The sequence below is a fragment of the Eptatretus burgeri genome, chromosome 8 (assembly GCF_056783735.1).
Source record: "Eptatretus burgeri isolate ZD-2024b chromosome 8, Ebu_testis_v1, whole genome shotgun sequence".
Lineage (NCBI taxonomy): Eukaryota > Metazoa > Chordata > Myxini > Myxiniformes > Myxinidae > Eptatretus > Eptatretus burgeri.
Window position 1 is genome coordinate 106,147,957 of NC_140968.1, and position 22,429 is coordinate 106,170,385.

Sequence of the window (22,429 nt, forward strand, 5' to 3'; positions counted from 1 at the left end):
AATTTCAGGCCTGGTCAGTCGGATCGTGAAAGATTTAGACCACAATTATTTCCTCACCGACCCCACAGGGTTGTGGGAATCATCGGGGACATGAAAGAAGTACAGGCATAGTACAGTATGTGAAAGAGGAATTAGATAACAAGTATTTTCTTGCAATATAAATTGGAATATGGATTATAAATAATCTTGTCTTTGTAATTGAAACCTGGTGAACCTCTCTCCACACATTTCAATATGAAGTATATACAATGATTTTGATTTGTCAAAGAAAGCTGCAGTTTCAACACAAAACTTTCCCAAAAGTAAATATAAGTTAAACACAAAACTTTCCCAAAAGTAAATGTAAGTTAAACACAAAACTTTCCCTCAAGTAAATGCAAGTTAAACACCAAACTTTACCTCAAGTAAATGTAAGTTGAACAAAACGTTCGCTAAAGTAAATGTAAGTTAAGCACAAAACTTTCCCTGAAGTAAATGCAAGTTAAACACAAAACTTTCCCTCAAGTAAATGTAAGTTAAACACAAAACTTTCCCTGAAGTAAATGTAAGTTAAACACAAAACTTTCCCTCAATTAAATGTAAGTTAAACACAAAACTTTCCATGAAGTAAATGCAAGTTAAACACAAAATTTTCCCTCAAGTAAATGCAAGTTAAACACAAAACTTTCCATGAAGTAAATGTAAGTTAAACACAAAACTTTCCCTCAAGTAAATGTAAGTTAAACACAAAACTTTCCCTGAAGTAAATGTAAGTTAAACACAAAACTTTCCCTCAATTAAATGTAAGTTAAACACAAAACTTTCCATGAAGTAAATGCAAGTTAAACACAAAATTTTCCCTCAAGTAAATGCAAGTTAAACACAAAACTTTCCCTGACGTAAATGCAAGTTAAACACCAAACTTTACCTCAAGTAAATGTAAGTTAAGCACAAAACTTTCCCTCAAGTAAATGTAAGTTAAACACAAAACTTTCCCTGAAGTAAATGCAAGTTAAACACAAAACTTTCCCTCAAGTAAATGTAAGTTAAACACAAAACTTTCCCTAAAGTAAATGTAAGTTAAACACAAAACTTTCCCTGAAGTAAACGTAAGTTAAACAAAAAACTTTCCCTCAAGTAAATGCAAGTTAAACACCAAACTTTACCTCAAGTAAATGTAAGTTAAACAAAACGTTCGCTAAAGTAAATGTAAGTTAAGCACAAAACTTTCCCTGAAGTAAATGCAAGTTAAACACCAAACTTTCCCTCAAGTAAATGTAAGTTAAACACAAAACTTTCCCTGAAGTAAATGTAAGTTAAACACAAAACTTTCCCAAAAGTAAATGTAAGTTAAACACAAAACTTTCCCTAAAGTGTCTGCCACGGGAGTTGGCGTTGAGAAAGTCTGCTTATTCTCCGCTGGACCCTGATGATGCAACTCGTCAGACCAAGTTGGGATCAATGCCAAAGCAAACGTTTCTATTTTAAGTGAGCTTGCACACAGGATGGCTTATGGAGTCGCTTTGCTTTTCTGACCCCTTTGCACGTTTTCAGCTATGGATGTGTTTCTTATTCCTGGTTCACAGCTGAGCACACGGGTATCGTTGACTACTCCGACGACCGTTCTGGGGCCGTGCAAGGTCTGCAGTTTTCCTAGCTTCCCAGGAGAAACGGCCGGAGTGTCGGATGATGCGGTGCCAGGAGAGCTCATCTTCCAGCTTCACTGGCCTTGTCCCCCAAGCTTCATCTGCTCACCTGTGCTTTACCCTTCACATGTACCTGCTGTGCTAGGCCTGCCTTTATTCACCTCTTTCTCCATCCAGCTCGTGTCCTAGCCAAGCTGAACGGGTGTGACGTGACCGGTACACATGGTCCTGTTCCAAAGAGACCGAGTGGGGAATGAATTGCCTTCTTACAGCCCCCACCAGCCCCACTGAACGGCGTTTTATCCTTGGGTGGTTCTTCTGCCGCGTGCTTCTCTTTATACTTGATTTGATTTGTCGTTTTGAGCCGATTGCGAAGTTTATCAATTATTTCCAAGCTCCAAGATTGATAAGTTTTTTTTTTTTCATTTATGAATGTTTTCTTTAATTCGGGTACTAAAGAGGAACTAGTAATCGTGAATGAAACCGGAATGTTTGACAAAATTATCTTTCAACCATCATGGTGGGAGATTTCATAATTTAAATATTTTCGTATAATAGTTATTTAATTTTACAATTAACAAAAATAACAATAATATTTTGGTCTATCTGAGTTATTATAAAGTTAAACTATTTTTATTTTCCAACTTGGTTCTGATGCTGAGCAAGTATTCGGTGATCAATAACCCTCAACATTGGTGTTGGTGAGGAAGGGGCATTGGGAGTGGATCGGGGGTGGCGGGGGGGGGTGTATTGCTGTCGATGGATGAAGGGGATACATTGAGCAAATCAAAAAAGGAAACGTGAAGAGTTGAATCGAGGCTTGTGGAAGAGCTCGAGCAGAACGGAAGGGAACAAAGTGGAAAGAGCAACATCAGAGCAGAGTAGAGGTGAGAGTGAGATCAAGGATGGTCGGGGGGCGGGGGGGGGGGTGCAGAGAGGCGACGAAAATCTCAATCATCTGGAAAAATGGTTGTGCTTGGGAATGGGGTCATTATTTGGGGTAAAAGAGATCATAAGTATGGATGGGGATGACCTGAAGTAGTTGTGAACAGCTCTATTCACCACTAACTCAGCAACTCAAATGTTTATTCCAGCAAGTGTGTGTGTGTGTGTGTGTGTGTGTGTGTGTGTGTGTGTGTGTGTGTGTGTGTGTGTGTGTGTGTGTGTGTGTGTGTGTGTGTGTGTGTGTGTCGTTCCGTGTGTGTCGTTGATTGTTATCTCCATAATTTGGGTTTCATAAGTTGGAACAGAGTCCTCCCAGCACTCGGAGTATTCACCTTCATTTCAGTGAAGGATCGTGATTCATGGACTAAGGTGTGAAGTCTTGTTCTCAAAGGTTTGTTCCGAGTGCCCTTTTGATGATCGTTGCTGAGCCCTGGACAGCTTCCATCTGCAGTTAGTTTGTAGTAATTTTCCCAGGGATGGTTTTTAAGATCTCTGTGAAGTTCCTCTTTATAATTCCCACTGCTCCAATGATGACTGGTACAATTTTGGTATTCTTCAGCTCCCATGATCTTTTCACTCCATTTATGACGTCTTTGTATTTGGTTATTTTCTTGATTTCTGCTTTGTTTTGGCCAAAATCGTTGGGTACTGACCCCTCAATTAGCAATGACTTCTTTTGTTCCTTTTTCTACCCAAGTTCTATATCCGGTCGCAATGCTTTGTTTACTATGTTCACGCTCGATGGGTTCATCAGGTTGTATGTGAGCATTACTTCCTTGTTCTCAATTATCACTTTTGGTTCATGTTTCCATGAGTTTTCTGGGACTGGGATATTGAAGATTCTGCAGATGTACCAGCGGATTATTCCACATACCTTGTTTTGCCTTTGTGTGTACCGCTGCTCTGACATGAGTTTTTAAATCATGATAGGAGGTAGCTCGTACTTTGTGCTGTTTCTACCTTGCAGAACCTACACTTGTCTGATTGACTCAATCCTGCCATTCCCTTAAAGCCATCGGTATAGTGTCCAGGGTCTTGAGCATTTATAGTGATTCGTTCTCCATCCCAATTGAGCTGACCTCTTCTTAGCCATTCCAAAGAGCCTTATTTGTCTATTCCCAATCTGTCCAACTATTTTTTCTTTTCTTTTTATACCTTCCTGTTCTTTTGTCATATTCCCAGGTGTCGGTGTATATTTGTTGATATTTCACTGTATATTTTTAGCTGTATGTTGGGCCTGTGTTCATTGTTGTTTTGGTTTCGTGTGTGACATCTTCCATTTGTGCCTGACTTTGGAAATTTTTTGAGAGGTGGTTTAGGGATACCTTCTCTGGTTTGTTGTCTTCGTGTGTGCATACAAATTGGATTCTGTAGTCTGTTGAGCTTTTCTCATATTCAGCCAATTCTGCGTGCCGCCATTTTGTGCACCTCGTTGAGCTCCATCAGGCCGCTACCTCCTCCTCGCCCTGGCAGGTGCATTCTCGGGATGCATTGATTTTTGTAAAACATTCTGTGGATAATGTTTACATTCCAGATAAGGTTTTGTCATCGTTCATCTCCGTCCGTCCGTCCGTCCGTCTCCTTTTTTGACTTCTCCGGCCAAACCGCTGGGCCGATCCGGCTGAAAATTTGCAGCAACATTCTTCTACTGACTGGTAACAGGAATTGCAAAGCTCGTTCCAGTCACTTGACTTTAATTATGTCAAAATGGCCGACAGTAAATTTCTTCAAAAATCTTTTTCTCCAGACCCACCAGTCAGAATGCTACAAAATTTGTGTCACAACATTAGGACACAGTCTTAATGTTGAATTGCGGAGGCCATGTTGATCACATGACGGGAAGTGTGTCAAAATGGCGGTCGCGCAAATTCCTTCCAAAATCTTCTTCTGGAGACCTACCCGTCCTTCTGGAGAGCTTCTGGAGAACGCTAACATATTTGGGTTGCAAGATTATGGTTGGGTATGGAGGTTAATTATTTTATGGTAGTCAGGCAGATCACTTGACCAAAAGTGTGTCAAAATGGCCAACTTAGTCAACTTTTGGGGAAATCGCATGAATTCCTTCAAAAAAATCCTCTTCTCCAGACCCACCCGTCAGAATGCCACCAAATTTGGGTTGCAAATGTTAGGACAGAGTCGTGATGTTAAATTGCAGAGGTCATGCCAATCGCATGACCGGAAGTGTGTCAAAGTGGTGGACTTGTTAAAACTTTTGGAAAATTGCGTAAATTCCTTCAAAAATCTTCCTCACGAGACCCACCAGTCAGAATTCCACCAAATTTATGTTGCAGCATTAGGCCAGGGCCCAGATAAGCTACAGGTCCAGTGGTCCTATTTTTATATTGTCCATTTTTGTTCATTTACCTTCTATGAATGTGCACTTGGCACACTTATCGATGCCAAATTCCATTTGAATGTTGTTAAGAGTCCCCTTTCACTAATTTCAGTTGTTCGACCAATTTTTCATCATTTGGTGCAAAGAGTTTTATATCATCCATGCTACAGTAGATGTCACCTTTCCTGTCTCTTTGGAAGTTCTCTTGTTGGACGTGAGGGTGAATCCATGTCCTTGCTCTTTAATGAGGTTGTTCAGTGGGTCCCTAGGACCAGGCAAAACAGGAGGAGCTGAAGGCTGTCACCCGGGAAGACCCTACGATGTATCTTCACTCCTTGTATTTTGATCTTTCCTTTCGAGTGATGTCGTATCGATGTGGTGTTCCATAGCTCAATTACCTTCTCAATGAGGCTTGATTATTGAGGGGTTGAGTCTTTTACAATTGTGTGCATTTTATCATCCATGAATGTGGAACACTGTCAAAAGCTTTTTTGAGGTATATCCAAAAGCTTTTGTAGTGTGTTTGTGTGTTTTAGTCACACTGATAGTGATGATATTAGTATAACCATGTATGCATTTTGTTAATATTTTTCCTCGACAAGCTGAACACACTTGAGGTTGGTTACTTATACAGACAGGGTTGTTGTGGAAGAGGAAGACCTAGTGATTGGGTTGGGGTTAGAGTGGATTGGGGAGTAGGGGCCTAAAATCAATGGAGAGAGCTATTTAGGTTGGAGTTAAAGGGGACTTGTACCTGTGAAGGATAAACTTTATTATTTATGCATAAAGTCAAGGGAGCATAAAGGAATGGAATCCTCAGAAATATGAGTGGTGGAGGAATTTTTGTGGGTGGAGGGATGTTTATGGAGTGGAAGGGGTGGGTGGGGAGGTTGTGGTGGTGTGAGAAGGGCTTATAGGGTGGAGCAGTTTGGGGATAGTTGAGGAGGGTTGTGAATGGGTCGGCGCAAGCATTCCACCATTTTTTATTTGTATACCCACTATTTCTTTTCCCCTATCATGGGAGACTCTTATTCACAAGAAGACTATATTTGGAGTTTTGTTAAAAGCACGTCTGGAGACGGAAATGCTTTGAGCTTTATTTTGATTGAAGCTCACCATGTGCAATGCAAGTAGGTTGTGTATCATCCAGGGAGGGACGTGTGTTTCCTTCGTCTTAATATTTGATTTTTGGCTTTGCTTGTATTCCACAACCATCAACGTCGCGCATGGACGGCACAGAGAGGAGAACTCCATGGAATGTGTTAGTTATTCGTGTTTCACATTAAAAAAAAACCCTTTTGGTGTTTTTGTTGGTATCGTTGTTGCTGGTGAGTGAGTGGTTATAACAATATGCTGGCTAGTGAATGCGGTTACATCTCTCCATTGATCGGTTAATGTGCACGGATATATTTTACCAAATTGACAAACGATGAGTCTGTTCATCTTCCAGGTCTCCATCATTGATCCCAAAGCAGAGGCTTGTTGAGTAAAGACCGGTTGCACGTTTCGGACTTGAGCATCCATTTTGTTGAAATGTGGTTTGATGTGAGATAACGTGAACTCTTGGTGAGATTTTTTTTTACCAAAGTGACTTGTTTTGTCTCATTTGCTGCAAATTATTTTTGTTTTCACCATGTTTTCAATCTGCTCCTTACAGGGATGTGTTTACACTATTCTTCCTCGGTTGAAGCTCTTTCTCCACGCCTGTCCCTTCCCAACCCTTATTGGTGCCGGTGTAACTGTTTCGATGATGTTAAACGGCTCCTTGTTGTGTCCTGGTTGCTTGCAGCCTTAGACCATTGATATAAAATGCCACAAGCACACCATGTGTTCATGATCTCCTCTGATCTCCACACCATGTGGCACAGACATCCCTGGGATTAGGGACGAATTGTCTTTCATCTTCACCGCACATATTCTCAGTTAGACATCCTTGTGTTCGTCGATGTCTTGACGATTAACCGAATCCATTGATTTGTCATTGCCAGTGCAATGTCCGAACGATTATCCCTTTGATGACGGTTTTTGATGAATTTTCTCGTTCAGGACTCTTCGTTCACTCCTTGTGCATCTCACGTGATTGTACAAATGTATTTGTAATACAACTGGCTGTCCGTGACCCTTTGAGTTGATAGTGTTCTCACCTAATCACTTCCACTGCACAAGCACTCCATCCCAAATGTGCATGTAGAATTAAGTTTATTAACACTGATTACGAACCTTTGACTCGTTATCTCCTTACCTCGGTGACTCAAGGCTCATGACCCTTTGTTTTTGTTCCGCTCCCCCGGTAGATGCCAGAACAGTTTGAGCAGTCCGTGGTTCTTTGCCAGCTGCGTTACTCCGGCATGCTGGAGATGGTGAAGATTCGACAGGCCGGCTTTCCTGTGCGCCGGCTCTTCCAGGACTTCTACGACAGGTGCATGTTAAGCACATAACTCTACAAGAACACCTGGTTTTCTAACGGACAATCTTCTGCTCCTGGTACATCAAGGTCCTACCGACACGGTGATTCAGCGCAGGGTTAAATGACCAACTTTTGCCATGGACCATGGCATTGGTCAGAGTGATTAGCATATTTAGCTCATGAGGTGTGGAGCGCCTTACGAACGAAATTAATGGATGAGTCGATGACAAACTGTGGGATGACACGTGACCTCTTTCCCTACCTAGATACTACCCACTTGCCAGAAAGCTCCCTTTGCCCGAGGACATCAGAGGGAAGTGTGCTTCTCTGCTGAAGATCTACGATTCTGATGGCATGGACTGGCAGCTCGGCAAGAACAAGGTCTCTTTGAACAATTCAATATGTCAGTTACTCCATTCTCACGGACAATAAGCATGCTTTGTATGTTGTTGTTTAAGGAGTGTGCTTGTTTTAATGAATAGCTCTGTTGGCAAGTTGTGGTTGTAGGCACAAGCTGAACTTTTACTACGTAACCATACTCGAAGCACTAACACCTGAATGCACAGGTGGTCTTTGCTGCATTCCCCTGCTGGTAATGTAGCACAGAGGACATTGCATAATGAGGTACAGCTCCTGTGCAGTACTTTCTCTTTTATATTGGATTTTGGAGTCAAAATGATCGTGTTTCCAAAATGTTCTGCGAACTCCAACGTCGGAGAAACGCTTTGCTAAGAGTTGTCATTTGGTTGGTTTTGAGGTCAAAGGTCGACCACATTCTCTGTTGCCGCTGTAGCTGTAAAAATCAATGGTTGTTGCATTACAGTGGGCCTTCTCCGTTGACAACTGAATGCTCTTTCAATACTGTCGATGCACGTATCGTCGATTCGTCTGGTTAACTTTGCTCTCGGTAGCAGTGCCCACGTATCATGACTTCGGTGACTCTGTCAAGTCACAGGTGACAGGGTAGGGTAGTGATTTTGAACTTGGACAGGGTATCGGCATACGATGCCCCACTGTTGCAGAAGGCACCATGGGATCCTGAACACCCACCAGCAAACTCCACCAGACAGGATGTGAAGGCCAGCTTAATATCCCTCCGAGGAAAATGACGCCGCACTCGCGGATGTAGTGGACCCCCTGCTAAGCACCAGAATGATGGTTTATTGTCAGGTCAGGAATCACACCCAAAGTAGATAGCTCATTGGTGAATACAGTACACCACCTCCATACTACCCTGTCAGGCCACATTCTTCGATTATCAGAGGACATTTGCCAAAAATGTGTTATCTAGCCTCGGTCCTGGTGGTGCTCACAAAGATAAGTTTGTGCCATAAATCTTGATGGCGGATGGTTTAACAATATGCGTCCCAAAGAAATGCCAGTTCTTTGTAAATAGTTACCATTATCTAAACATTCGCACAAATGGCGCGATTAATCAGCTCGGGCTATGCCATCATATCTAGCACCAGCTGCCACAATCAATGCATTTGTCTTTGCACAAGCGTTTAAAGTCCTCGTCTCTGAGGGCCAGGACTCTAACATGTTCATTTTCAAAAATTATCAAAATATTCAGAACCGTGCAGCACATTCTCAAAGTGAGGTCTAGCCTGTAATGCTGCTTCGATTATCATTATTCGGCCTCCAAGCTGACAGGCTGGAAGGTTATTGTTTTTTTTTGGTTTTTTTTGCATACAGAGTCGAAGCTCATAGAAGAGTGAGAACACTGAATGGATCAGGATGCAACAGAACAAAAGGAACAGTAGATAGAAGGAGGAAACACAAACAGCAGGGCTGTAGGACAATATAAGAGGGACACTTGGACACAAAATGGCTGTGGGAGGAATGAGAGGGGTAAGGGAGGATGCATGAGGTGGACAAGATAGATACAGAAGCAAACTCAGGAAAGAAAAACTGTAAATTTGGAAGGAGGTCTGACTGGAGTAGGGGGGGGGGAGGTTGACAGGGGTAGAAAAGATCGTTGTTTTAGATGGGGAACAATTTGAGATGGTGAACAGCTGTCTTGAGCAACTGGAGGGAAGAATGAGATTGGAGAGAATGTGGAAGTTGATTCCACAGGTGGGAAAAAAGAGGAATGAATGAGTGGTGGTGAGTGCAGTGATTCTTAAATTTGTGAGTTTCATGAGAAGGGGGTTGATGGCAGACCTGCACAAACCTGGAGGTGGGGGGGGGGGGGCGCTCAGACTGAGGAGAAGGTGGTAGAAGACAGAGAGATCACTGACCTGTCTGCAACAGCGAGGTGATTAGCCCATAGATTCAGCTTCATCACAGAAGATTCCAATAATCTTGAAGGCCTTGGTTTCTCCACAGCATCAAACTGACCAAGATGTAAGGCAGGGGAGCCAGCCCAGAGGAGAGAGCAGTACGCCATTAAGCTGCAGTTGAAAGCCTTGAAGGTGGACAGGAGTTCAGGTGTGCTAAGGAAGGACTTTGCACGATGGAGGATGCCCAGTCGGTGGCTGGCTTTGGAGGCCAACTTGAAATGTGGTTTGCCAAAGAAAGTTCATGGCTGATAGTGAGACCCAGATGAGTTTGAATGAGTGAGCCTCCTCAGGAGGATTGTTCAGAAAGTAGATGGGAGGGTTTGCGAGACGGTCCTTTCTGAGAGAGACAGAGACAGTTGGTTATTTGTCAGGATTGGAAGATATATTCCAAGTATTTGACCAGCTTGTGATTTTTGTCAAGGTCTGAAGGTCAGGCAGAGGCTGCAGCCTATCTGTCTGAAGGATGAGGGATGTCATGGCACAGGGTGGAGTCATCAGCAAATGGATAAAGAGGATTTTTCAAAGAGTCAGTGACATCATTGATGAAGATCAGGAATAGGACTGGGCCCAGAACACTGCCGTGGGGCACTGCAGCCTTAACAGGGAGAGGAGATGAAATTATTCCATCGAGAGCCACATGCTGGCTACGAGAGTAGAGGAAGTGGGTAAGCCATTTGTGACGTTGGCCTTGGATGCCAGAGGGAGAGAGTTTTGAGAGTAAGGCAGGATGCCAGATTATGTTAAAGCGATGATGTCTGGTTTATCGGCAGCGGCCTGGATTAATAGATCTGCCAGGTTGGAGCGGAGACCTCCGATGTTCGAGGTCCATATAGTGAGGGACAGGGATGAAGACTTTGCAGGAGCTGGTTGCGTGGAAGGTTTGAGGGTGCGAGGAAGATTTCAGGGTGCAGGCTGCAGGGAAAGGCATAGGTGCCATCTCTACCGCTTTAGGTGGTAGTCGACGGCTTTTTGCGGATTTTTAACAGCCTACCATTTTTAGAGTGAAAATACCGCGTTTACAAAATATGTCTCATCAAAGTTTTTGTGAGATTTACGTGTTGTGACAAGGTTTCTGTCGGTCTTCAGGAAGTTTATATATCGGTTATCATTTTATTCGAGTTCCGTTGATCTATTTTGAAATGACTTTTGAAAAACTGTGCCAACTGGCTATGCCAATGTGCGCACGTTTACAACACACCTTTGGAACTTGATCGGAACGGATTTTTTTAGTTTAACTTTTTTGTCCTCTATTGGTGTCCATCTTGGATTTTGGTTCAAACATAAAACGATCTTCTTCTCCAGAAGTACTAAACCAATCGCCATGAAGTTTGCCACACAGCTTTATGAGCACCCCAAGGCCGTATTGAAATGTGAGCTTGAAGCTTCTGCTCCACAAACTCTGGAAGCTCATGATTGGTCGAAGATCACAAAATCACAAAACACTGAAATTTGACGAAACAATAAGCTTACTATATATGTAGTTTGACCTGCTGATCATGAATGATCCATAAAAAGTAACATACTGTATAATTATATATATATTTTTTTTCCTGCTGACAATTGATTTGGCTCCATTTTCCCAGAAAATCGACGACTGGTGCTCCATGTGGGGTGGCAAATTCAAACTGCTTGGAGGCTGGCAGTGCTGCTCGCACTTCTCATGATTTATTATTGTTATATTCCTCGAGTGAAATCTCTCGGAGGATGTGGTTGAATACATTCTCCAGAACGTGTGAATGACTACATCGCTGCCCTGCACCCCAAATGCAGTGACTTAAGCTCGTCGAGACGCTTGGAATACTCATTGTGATGTCATGTCATAAATGTCAGGCAAAAGACATAGGAATCGAACCTGTTTAGCTTTTCCTACCGCGTTGATAGTAATTGATGATATTAGCCTCACCCTTCAGACATCACCTGAATTCACCATTACTTTCCATTCGCTCAAACATTAAACATTTCTCTGAAGTTGCAAGTTTTTTTTTTGCAAATCCACGACGGTGATGCTTTTCAGGTGTTCTTACGAGAGACACTCGAGTACAAGCTTGAGAAACGGAGGGAGGAGGAGGTGGAAAGAGCTTCCTCAGTTATCCATGCTTACATCCTGGGATACTGTACACGGTGAGAGAAACATACTAGGTCACGTGGCCTACCTCTTCTTCCACCAGTGACGAACTTGCAAAAGGCTCGGTATGTCCGAAATGACCCAAAACCGGGAACAACTGACACATTGACCACTGCAACAGTGGTGGGGGTTCAGATGCAAAACGCCTCCTTTACTGCTGGCATCACATCCTCGGTACTGTTTGTGAATATAGTGTTGTGGTTTGTGGCATGTCATCAATATCTGGGACAGTTCTGGCAAGCTTGGACATCTATTGCATTGGTTGCTTCATTTTAGGTGGATGAAAGGTCAATGTTTGCCAAAGGTACTCCAATGATTAAGCTGCTGTCACACCTTGACGATTTAGCCAGCGTATGCTGACGTATGAAAAATTTGTCTAAAACGCTGGCACACGTCGAATATGTTGTGGGTAAGTTTTGTATACGTTAAGAGCACGCTGGCATACGTCGTAGTATGCTGGCATATGTCATATGCCGAGCTCATCGACAAATTTTACGCGATCATTGACACACGTTGATACACGTTACTTGTAAGTTACTCATAAGTCGAAACACGTCGAGGTAATGTTAGCGTCAGTGTTCCAGACTCCATGGTTTTTTTTTTTCTTCTTTTTTTCGTTTTTTCTTTGGCATGACGGTGATGTTGACACTTCGATTTCTAGTGCGGTTATAATATAATTGATAGGCTGCTGCTCAATGATTTAAATCATAACCGCACTAGAAATGAAAGTGTCAACATCACCGTCATGCCGAAGAAAAAAACCAAAAAAAACATAGAGTTTGGTACACTGACGGGTTCCTCCTGTGTGAAGCCCATTTTTATATACCAATTCCCCTAAACGCTGCCAATACGCCATTATACGGTAGCTGTAAGTTCGTAACACGTTCAGTAAGTTCTGTGGTCGTCCGGAAGATGTCAAATACGTCTACATACGTCAATGTGCGTTGGAGATACGTTACTCATAGGTTCAAAGCACGTTACTCATAGGTTAGAAATAAGTTTCGGGTATGCTAAACATTACCTCGACGTGTTTCGACTTATGAGTAACTTACAAGTAACGTGTGTCGACGTGTGTCAACGATCGCATAACGTGCCTACAACTTATGGCCAGCGTATGCGGAACGTGTGCGCCATACGCTGGCATACGTCGAAAAATTTTCAGCATGCTTAAAATTTGTCGACGTACTCGGCGTACTACGACGTATGCCAGCGTGCTTCAGCGTACTGTTAACGTATACAAAACTTACCCATAACGTATTCGACGTGTGCCAGCGTATTCGGCAAATTTTTCATACGTCGGCATACGCTGGCTAAAACGTCAAGGTGTGACAGCGGCTTGACACTTCGATGTCTCGTGCGGTTATGATTTGAATCGTCGAGCCGCAGCCTATTAATAGCCTACGCCACGTGATCGTCGGCGATACGCTGCTGCGCTATGCATAAGTTAAACTATCGTTGGGCATAGGTTGTGAACGCCGACAACATGGTAAGCATTCGTTGGTATAAGTTATCTATATGTTATCGAAACGTTCTGTGTACGTTACTAATACGTTATGCATACGTCCCACTCGTTATGAATACGCCCAAAACTGGAAAAAAAAACATCAGTAGTTCAGCGTACGCCAGCGTTTTACATACATTTTGATACGTTGCCATACGCTGGCTAAAACGTCAAGGTGTGACAGCGGCTTTAGCAATTCAACTTGGACTCATTGCAAGCGGTCGTCGGTGCTCCCAAGCACATTGCGGTTAGAAATGGATTATAAGCTGCCCCCAGTGTATTGTTTCTCTTGCTGTGGACCTACCGTATGTTTTGGACCGTTAACCATTTGTATCAGTATCTTTGACCGGTTTATGGCTGATCAGCTTGTGCTGATTGTCCCGTTTTGAAACAGCATTCATACTGATTAAACTCCGTCATCAACATTCTCATTGATAAACTTGTGTTGATTACACAAATTATGGTCCATCTCCATTTGAATCCTCTATCAGTAAGTAATGTGGGATAATTCCTGTAAAGGTTTTTGCTCGTTTTTGGAATGGTGGGTATCACTTCCTTCACATCCCATCTTTCCTACACCATAGAAGTATAAACTTTTCTTCTTCTTCTTCATCTTCTTCTTCAAAGTCGAGGCTCAAGGAAAAGCTGGGTAAAAGTGGAAAAGGAAACCCACTGGCAGTTTTGGTCAGCGGGAGAACAATCAGGGGAATGAATGAGGGGAAATAAAGGAAGGAGAGGAAACTATAACGAACCAAACGAGGCCCACATTACACGGTTCAGAGAAGGACACATGGACCCATTACAAAACACACATGACGACACAGAAGAGACACGCAAATACATTACATCAACAAATTAACACCAACAATCAACGACTGTTAAATAAGGCACTTACGGAGTAGGTGTCCGCAGCTTTACAAGTTTGTTCTTCTTCATAGCAGACCGTCTGTTCGCGAAGGAACGAGGAACCAGAAGCAATCCTTTTATCCAGGACTTCATTACCCAGAACTCTTCTACAATTATCATAAATCCTCAAACTTCACAATGAATGGCCATGCTGTTTGCCGATTCAATTGTTTTTATCTTGATCGCAGCCGCACATATGGCATTGGTGGTACTACTTTGACATTAGGGTCATTCCATGTCAAATCATCAAAGAATCTGCCGTCATCTCTCAGATTTTTGTAAAACTTTGGGAACCAATTGGGACCCATGGAAAACGGCAAGAACTCAAATATTTTTGCTAACAGCCTCTTAATTAGTGAGATACAGACTAACGAACTTTGGACTAATGAGCACGACGTCGCGAATTCAAATGGCCATATCTCTAAAAATATAACACCTAAAGAGCTGGTTTTGGTGTCATTTTAAAGGAATTTTCATGCCCTATGAATTTGTCTGGGCAACATTTTCCTACCTCCAACCACAAAAATGTTATCACAAAATATAAACTTCAATCGTGAATCCCCAAAAAATGTATCCTTCAAATTTCCTCAAATTCATCCCAGAGGTACCTTATGATGTCAAGACGCTTCCACATAAATTTTGTGATGGGCACTCCAATAGTTTCTGAGATATGAGCAATAATGTACATGTACATATGGCATATAGGTTCGAAAATCAGCATTTGTAATGTATTATACAATCAATAAGTGAGTTCTAGTACACAGTGTTCACTAACCTGACTTAGGCTTTCAATTTCCTCTTCAATGCAGCAACAGCAGCACTTGTTTCTTCCCCTCAGGCCCAGTTGAAAATGAAAGTATATGATACTTCAAAGCAATTGATGGTCGTTCCCTGTGTTCCCTGTCATGACTAGGTTAGAATGATTGTATTTTTTGTACTTTTAGAGATATGGCCATTTGAATTCGTGACCTCGTGCTAATTAGTCCAAAGTTCGTTAGTCTGTATCTCACTAATTAAGAGGCTGTTAGCAAAAATATTTGAGTTCTTGCCGTTTTTCATGGGTCCCAATTGGTTCCCAAAGTTTTACAAAAATCTGAGAGATGATGGCAGATTCTTTGATGATTTGACATGAAATGACCCATTATTGGTTCTCCTGGTGCATCAAATGAAGAAAATGCAGGGAACTGAAGTTTTTTTTGTTGTTGTAAAGTTCTGAGTTGCATTGTGAAGAAACATTTGCTGTACTTGAGTGTTGTGTTTTCAGGTACCCCAGAAAAACTTGTTTCATCTGGTCGCTGGTTTATCTTGGGAGATATCTTCTGTGCAAGATGCCTGTTATTGCCTTGAATATGCAGCCATCTTTATAATGTGGCAGCATTTCTCTTATTACTTATGGCCATTGTGTCATCCTGTGTTGCTGCTTGCTTTTTACGAATACCAATGTAAGACATTTGTGCAGGAAGTGGTACGGCCTGCTCCGGTGCAGTGCCGTGATAATTCAGCGCTGCTATCGGGCCTACCATCACCGTCGGAGGTTCCTCGAGTTGCGTCACGCAGCTCTACAACTGCAGAAGGTCGTGCGGGGTTATCTGGCACGCCGCAGATGCAGGCACATAGTTGAGGCAAAGCAAAAGGAAGGGCACGGTTCAGTTTTGCTGGAACTACCGGTGTGCCCATCGGACATTGATCGGTAAGGCAGTGTTGTGGGTGTCGTGTGTTAATGGCATGTTTTCGAACTCCAAGTTGAAGTTACATCTCCAATTTATTACATTCTGCACCTGTTGGCTTCATCTCGCACCCATTGTATTTAAAACAAATGGAATGATTTACCTTGGGCAGTAAAACGATTTCCCTTTTATTTCTCTGATTGAAGTCCTCTTCTCGAATGAGCATATAAACTTTTGCAAAAATGATACATTTCCTGATATACAAGCTATGTAGCTCTTGCATCACATTTCTTCTTTCTGAATATCATGGTGGGTTTATTCTTTTGCTTTCAGAGAGCAGCAACCTGCACTGCAGAATAAAGACCTAAAGGTTGGTTTACTTTCCTTGTTTTGATTTTAAACAACTTGATGCAGCAATCTTGATACTATTGCTTGGGCAATCGAGTTATAACATCCACACTGGGAGTGAGGGCACACATTGAGAAAAGTAAGGGAGAGTAGGGGAGGGAAGGGGAAAGTATGGAGGAATGGGAAAGAGCATGTGTGGTGTATCTGGTTGTGAGAGTGCAAGAAGGTCAAAACCTCCTCCATAATTATGTGCATAACAAATAAATGGCTTTTTATTGGCAGCATATCTGCATTTTTATTTACTCATGATTGTTGTTATGTTCACCTCACAGGCTGATAAATCACCTCACAATCTGGATGGCCAAAGTACCATGCTCACAGATTCGACAACGCCTCCACTTGGGAAGGGTTTGAGCACTTTGGTACAGGTGGGATTCAGGGTTGTTGATGAAGCTTGCAGCTCGTTGAAAGTCCAAAAACAGGGTCAATGTGATCTTGAATTTTCACAGTCGCCAGTAGAGGAAGCCTTACAAGTTGAAATGGTGACATATGTAACGGATAATAATGTGGAGGAGCCTGTCGGTGAGCTGTGCTTGCCCTTGGATGACGAGGCTGTTCGTCGTTTGGATGCTGATGCAACCCTTGCAGCCCAAGAGTTTCTCAATTCATTGCAGCTTGATGAGTTTTTTCAAGATGTTGAGCAGACAATGGACGATGGCTCATTGGAGGATCCTACAAGCACTGGACGATTTCCATATGCCAAAGCGCCAGTTGACCATCCCAATGCTGCTCGGCCTGCCATGACTCCCCAGGTATATTCCGAGGGTTCCCAACTTGACAATGAGTATGCTGAGATTATTGAACCGGAGGCAGACTCTTTGTTAAACAATTTCAAGCAACAACGAGATGAGGAAGAAGACGAGGGGCTTGGTGTTGAAGATGATGGATCCTTCAGAGAAACAGCATCAAAGTCTGTGACACCAACAATGATGCCAGCATTTGTTGAAGGACTGCTCAGCGATCAGCGAACGAGCGGCGTGCGTACATGCAGTGAGGAAGGTGATTCTTCCTCCGAAGAACAGTTTTATTCAAACGAAATTATTGATCCCACTTGTTTGAAAACCAACGCATTTGACTGCCACAGTGTTCATTACTCACATCCGGATTTTCCCGTGAACCAAAGCAATGCTCACATTTATGAAATGGTAATTCCCAGTGCTCCTCCACTCCCAATGACTCGGTGCATTTCTCTTGATTATACCACTGTTGATGGTAAGGCATTTGGCTTCAATGAATCTCCTCCAGCTTACCCAGGCTCTTCGGATGCAAATATAAGGGCCACTCTTAGGACTCCACCACCCAGCTATGAACCACAAGAAGAAAACATTTACTCAGAATGTCATGCAGCTGAAGAGCGGCGCAGCAGCAGCAGCAGCAGCAGTGTATTTACCTGTTCCAGCACTACAAAGTTTTCAATCACTCCCAATTCTCAACCAGTGACGATAGATTACAACTACTGTATTTCCGTAGGAGGTGCCACCGTGCAGCAGAGAAGCCGACATAGATCTGAGGGAAGCGCCAAGTTGTATTGGCGTCGTACCCACAGCCGAGATCGTTACAGCCAGGATTGTGAGTCTCCACACGTAGGCAGTTGGTCACATGATGTGAGCAGGTGGAAGCGGAATCAAGCACCTGGGCGGGTAAAGGGTACCGAGTGGGCTGGCTACAGAGGGGTACTTGGACATAATGGATCTGTTGGAGGCAGCAGTTCCAGGACTCTCCTCTCATCCGTAAGTCGTGTTGCAATGACCTCTCTCGCATGTGTGGTAAAGTGCTGCCCAGGCTGCATCTCCTTACAATACACGAGTGTGTTCTCTCTCTGCTAATATAACTGCACCCTCATGTCTTTATCAAATGCAATGTCAGAGAACCTCACCTTTCTCTGAAGTTTCTAATATACATACATGTAAATTAGCAGACATTAATTGTTGTATTTTATTGCTGTTTGCCGTTATTTTGCTGTGTGATCTGAGGACCATCTGTTCAAGCTCCTCGTTGTCACTCTCCACTCCCCACATTTCTTTCCTTTCTTTATTATTATTTTTTTAATTGTAGACTTAGGCAAGTCACTGTGTAAAACTAATAATTTGTCCGAAAAACAAAAGTGAGCATCCCTTGTCTTCTACTGAGAGCGTTGTCGAATTGCACAGCTTTTGTGAGGAACAGTGAAACGTTTCACAAGAAAAATATTATCAACGGAGTCATGGTGTATATCCGTGCCATATGACTTATTCTCAAACCTACATGCGCCGACTTTAACTTTTTTGGGACTGACAGTGCTTTGTGGGCAAATTATTTGTCCAATATTTATAGATTGCCACACTTTCTCCATTACGTTTTGTAGTGTGATGATGATGAGCTGGAAGGTGAAATGCAGCCGGACACAGACGATGAACTCACCTATCAAGAAGAGGATGCTTACAGCTGCATTGGTTCTACCACACACCAAGGATACCTGAACATCAGAGGTCAGTTGCATGATTCAGAAATTCTCACAATTATTTATCATGCAGTTGTTTCTTTTTAGTTTATGACAGCCTCATCGCACTTGCGAGGCTGCTATCCATGTGTGCACCATTCACTCACGCAATATCATGGAGGCCCAGGATGTGGTTTGCAGACACGGCTTCTTACGAAAATGCTGAACCGATCCCTGGGCCTGTTGAGCACATAATGCCTTGAAAGAACTGTTTACTTGAGTCCTTGTCCTTTTTGTAAATGCATCAATGTTTAAGCACGATCTGCAGCTGAAACTGTATATCCATAGTCATGAAAAAATCCAAAGCGATTATCTCATTGTGAGAATAAGTACTACAATTTTTTGGCTTATTAGTTTGACAGAGAGCTACCCTTGGTAGGATCAAAGGTAGTGTGAGCATTTAACCTTCAGAGGGCTGTAGAAATCTGCTCACTAGGTCGGCATTGCCAACTTGCTAAACTTGATATGTGACAATAATGGAAGCTGATAGTTATATTGGTGGCGACCATGAAAATGTGGTAACCCTTTCGATCTTAGCATCAAAATTCCGAAATGTCTTTTTGAATCTATCTGACAAGTCCACACCAAACCGATGTCTATCCGATCATTCGTACTTCTGTTGAAGGAATAGTATTTCTGGTTTCCTGCAGCTTGATGGAACCTTAAGGATACCTTAAATTTTAATCAGTATACCATCTGCCATTAAATTTTGACACCAGCTTTCTCCCAAACACTAAGGGGTGTAAAAGCCTGAAATGCATGTAATTCTCCCTGCTAAACACACATAAAGTCATTGCACAACTTTCGTGGTCAATCCACACAAAAACCTGAGTCGTATTCACCAAAATGCATATATTTCACGGCAACAGTGTCCGTTCCGAGTCTGCGAGGTCAGCGGTTCAAACCCCAGCCGAGTCATACAAAAGACTTGAAACATGGCAGGTGTTGCTTCCTTGCTTGATGGTCAGTACTTGTGTCTGGTTTACAGTGTTGTTTGTAGATTTTTTTTTGTATACCTTGTCGAGGCTCGTATGAGAGCTAACACACAACTCACAGCAAGGGGGGCATGAGACAAGAAGGGCTGGAGTGGGAAGGACAAAACAGTGGGGTACAGAGACTGTTTTATTTGTCGTTTGTATTACAGTGTTATTTGAAGGTTGTTTACAGTGTTATTTGTGTCATATTTACAGTGTTGTAGATTGCTTACAGTGGTATTTGTGGATTGTTTACAGTGTTATTTGTAGATTATTTACAGTGTTATTTTTAGATTGTTTATAGTGTTGTTTTTACATTGTTTACAGTGTTATTTGTAGATTACTTACCGTGTTATTTGAAATCATTTACAGTATTATTTGTGAATTATTTACCGTGTTATTTGTCGATTGTTTGCAGTGTTATTTGTGGATTACTTTCCGTGTTATTTGTGATCGTGTCGTGTTATTTGCTGATTATTTCGAGTGTTATTTGTAGATTGTTTACAGTGTTAATTGTAGATTGTTTACAGTGTTATTTGTCGATTATTTACCATGTTATTTGTAGATTGTTTACAGTGTTATTTGTAGATTATTAACCACGTTATTTGTGGATTATTTACAGCATTATTTGTAGATTATTTACCGTGTTATTTGTATATTATTTAGTGTTATTTGTTGATTGTTGTTTGTGTTATTTGTAGATAACTTACCATGTTATTTGTTGATTATTTACAGCATTATTTGTGGATTATTTACCGTGTTCTTTGTAGATTGTTTACAGTGTTATTTGTAGATTATTTACAGCGTTATGTGAAGATTATTTACGGTGTTATTTGTAGATTATTTACCATGTTATTTGTAGATTTTTTACAGAGTTATTTATGGATTATTTGCAACAGTATTTGTATATTGTGTACAGTGTTATTTGCAGATGATTTACTGTTATTTGTTGATTATTTACAGCATTATTTGTGGATTATTTACCATGTTCTTTGTAGATTGTTTAAAGTGTTATTTGTGTTGTATTTATAGTGTTATTTGTGGATTGCTTACAGTGTTATTTGTAGATTGTTTACAGTGTTATTTGTGGATTATTTACCATGTTATTTGGAGATTATTTACAGTGTTATTTGTAGATTATTTGCAGTGTTGTTTGTAGATTATTTCATGTTATTTGTGTATTATTTACCATGTCATTTGTGGATTATTTCGTATTATTTGTAGATGATTTACAGCATGATTTGTGGATTATTTACTATGTTCTTTGTCGATTGTTTACAGTGTTATTTGTGTCGTATTTACAGTGTAACTTGTGGATTGTTTACAGTGTTATTTGTAGATTATTTACAGTGTTATTTGGAGATTATTTCGTGTTATTTGTGGATTATTTACAATGTTATTTGTAGATTGTTTACAGTGTTATTTGTGGATTGTTTGCAGTGTTATTTGTAGATTATGTTCAGTGTTATTTGTAGATTGTTTACAGTGTTTGTGGATTATTTACAGTGTTATTTGGAGTTTATTTAGTGTTTTTTGTGGATTATTTACCATGTTATTTGTGGATTATTTAGTGTTATTTGTAGATTATTTACAGTTATTTGTGGATTGTTTACAGTGTTATTTGTGTATTGTTTACATTGTTATTTGTAGATTGTTTGCAGTGTTATTTGTGGATTGTTTGCAGTGTTATTTGTCGATTATGTACAGTGTTATTTGTAGATTATTTGCAGTGTTATTTGTAGATTATTTCGTGTTATTTGTGTATTATTTACCATGTTATTTGTGGATTATTTCGTATTATTTGTAGATTATTGACAGCATGATTTGTGGATTATTTACTATGTTCTTTGTCGATTGTTTACAGTGTTAATTGTGGATTCTTTACAGTGTTATTTGTGGATTATTTGCCATGTTATTTGTAGATTATTCATTGTTATTTGTAGATTATTTACAGTGTTATTTGGAGATTATTTCATGTTATTTGTGGATTATTTACAATATTATTTGTAGATTGTTTACAGTGTTATTTGTGGATTGTTTGCAGTGTTATTTGTAGATTATGTTCAGTGTTATTTGTCAATTGATTACAGTGTTTGTGGATTATTTGCAGTGTTATTTGTATATTGTTTACAGTGTTTGTGGATTATTTACAGTGTTATTTGGAGATTATTTAGTGTTTTTTGTGGATTATTTACCATGTTATTTGTGGATTATTTAGTGTTATTTGTAGATTATTGTTATTTGTGTCGTATTTACAATGTTATTTGTAGATTGTTTGCAGTGTTATTTGTGGATTGTTTGCAGTGTTATTTGTAGATTATGTACAGTGTTATTTGTAGATTGTTTACAGTGTTTGTGGATTATTTCCAGTGTTATTTGTAGATTGTTACCTTCGCATTCTGCGAAAGGTTATGTTTTGGTCGGCGTGTATTTATTTATTTATTTATTTATTTATTTGTAATCTTGTGATTCGTATAACTCAAAAAGTATTAAACCGAATTGCATGAAATTTGGTGGGATGATTGGTTATTAGCCAGGAAGCATTCGATTAGATTTTGGGATCGTTCGGGTCAAGGTCAAGGTCACGAAAAGGTCAAAATCGTCTTTTTATGATAACACGGTCAATTTTTATTCAATTTGCATGCAACTAACGCCAAAATGTTCAGAATTCAACCCCTCATCTTGTGATATGCAATATGACATAATGACGCCCATACTCTTGTTACCGGTTAGGGGTCAAAGGTCAGGGGGGTCACGACCTTGAAAAATATGCGG

At 41.0% G+C, this 22,429-nt stretch overlaps 1 protein-coding gene across 1 annotated transcript in view; it reads left to right on the forward strand.

Annotated features, from left to right (window-relative positions):
- Window positions 1–22,429, forward strand: part of LOC147022487 (unconventional myosin-X-like) — a 304,547-nt gene that overhangs the window by 234,780 nt on the left and 47,338 nt on the right. Inside the window, exons 19-25 of the mRNA XM_085893432.1 lie at window positions 7,200–7,324; window positions 7,579–7,693; window positions 11,609–11,715; window positions 15,586–15,816; window positions 16,127–16,163; window positions 16,474–17,931; window positions 18,546–18,669. Of these exons, the coding sequence (XP_085749558.1) occupies window positions 7,200–7,324; window positions 7,579–7,693; window positions 11,609–11,715; window positions 15,586–15,816; window positions 16,127–16,163; window positions 16,474–17,931; window positions 18,546–18,669 (2,197 nt within the window). The remainder of the gene's footprint in view (window positions 1–7,199; window positions 7,325–7,578; window positions 7,694–11,608; window positions 11,716–15,585; window positions 15,817–16,126; window positions 16,164–16,473; window positions 17,932–18,545; window positions 18,670–22,429) is intronic.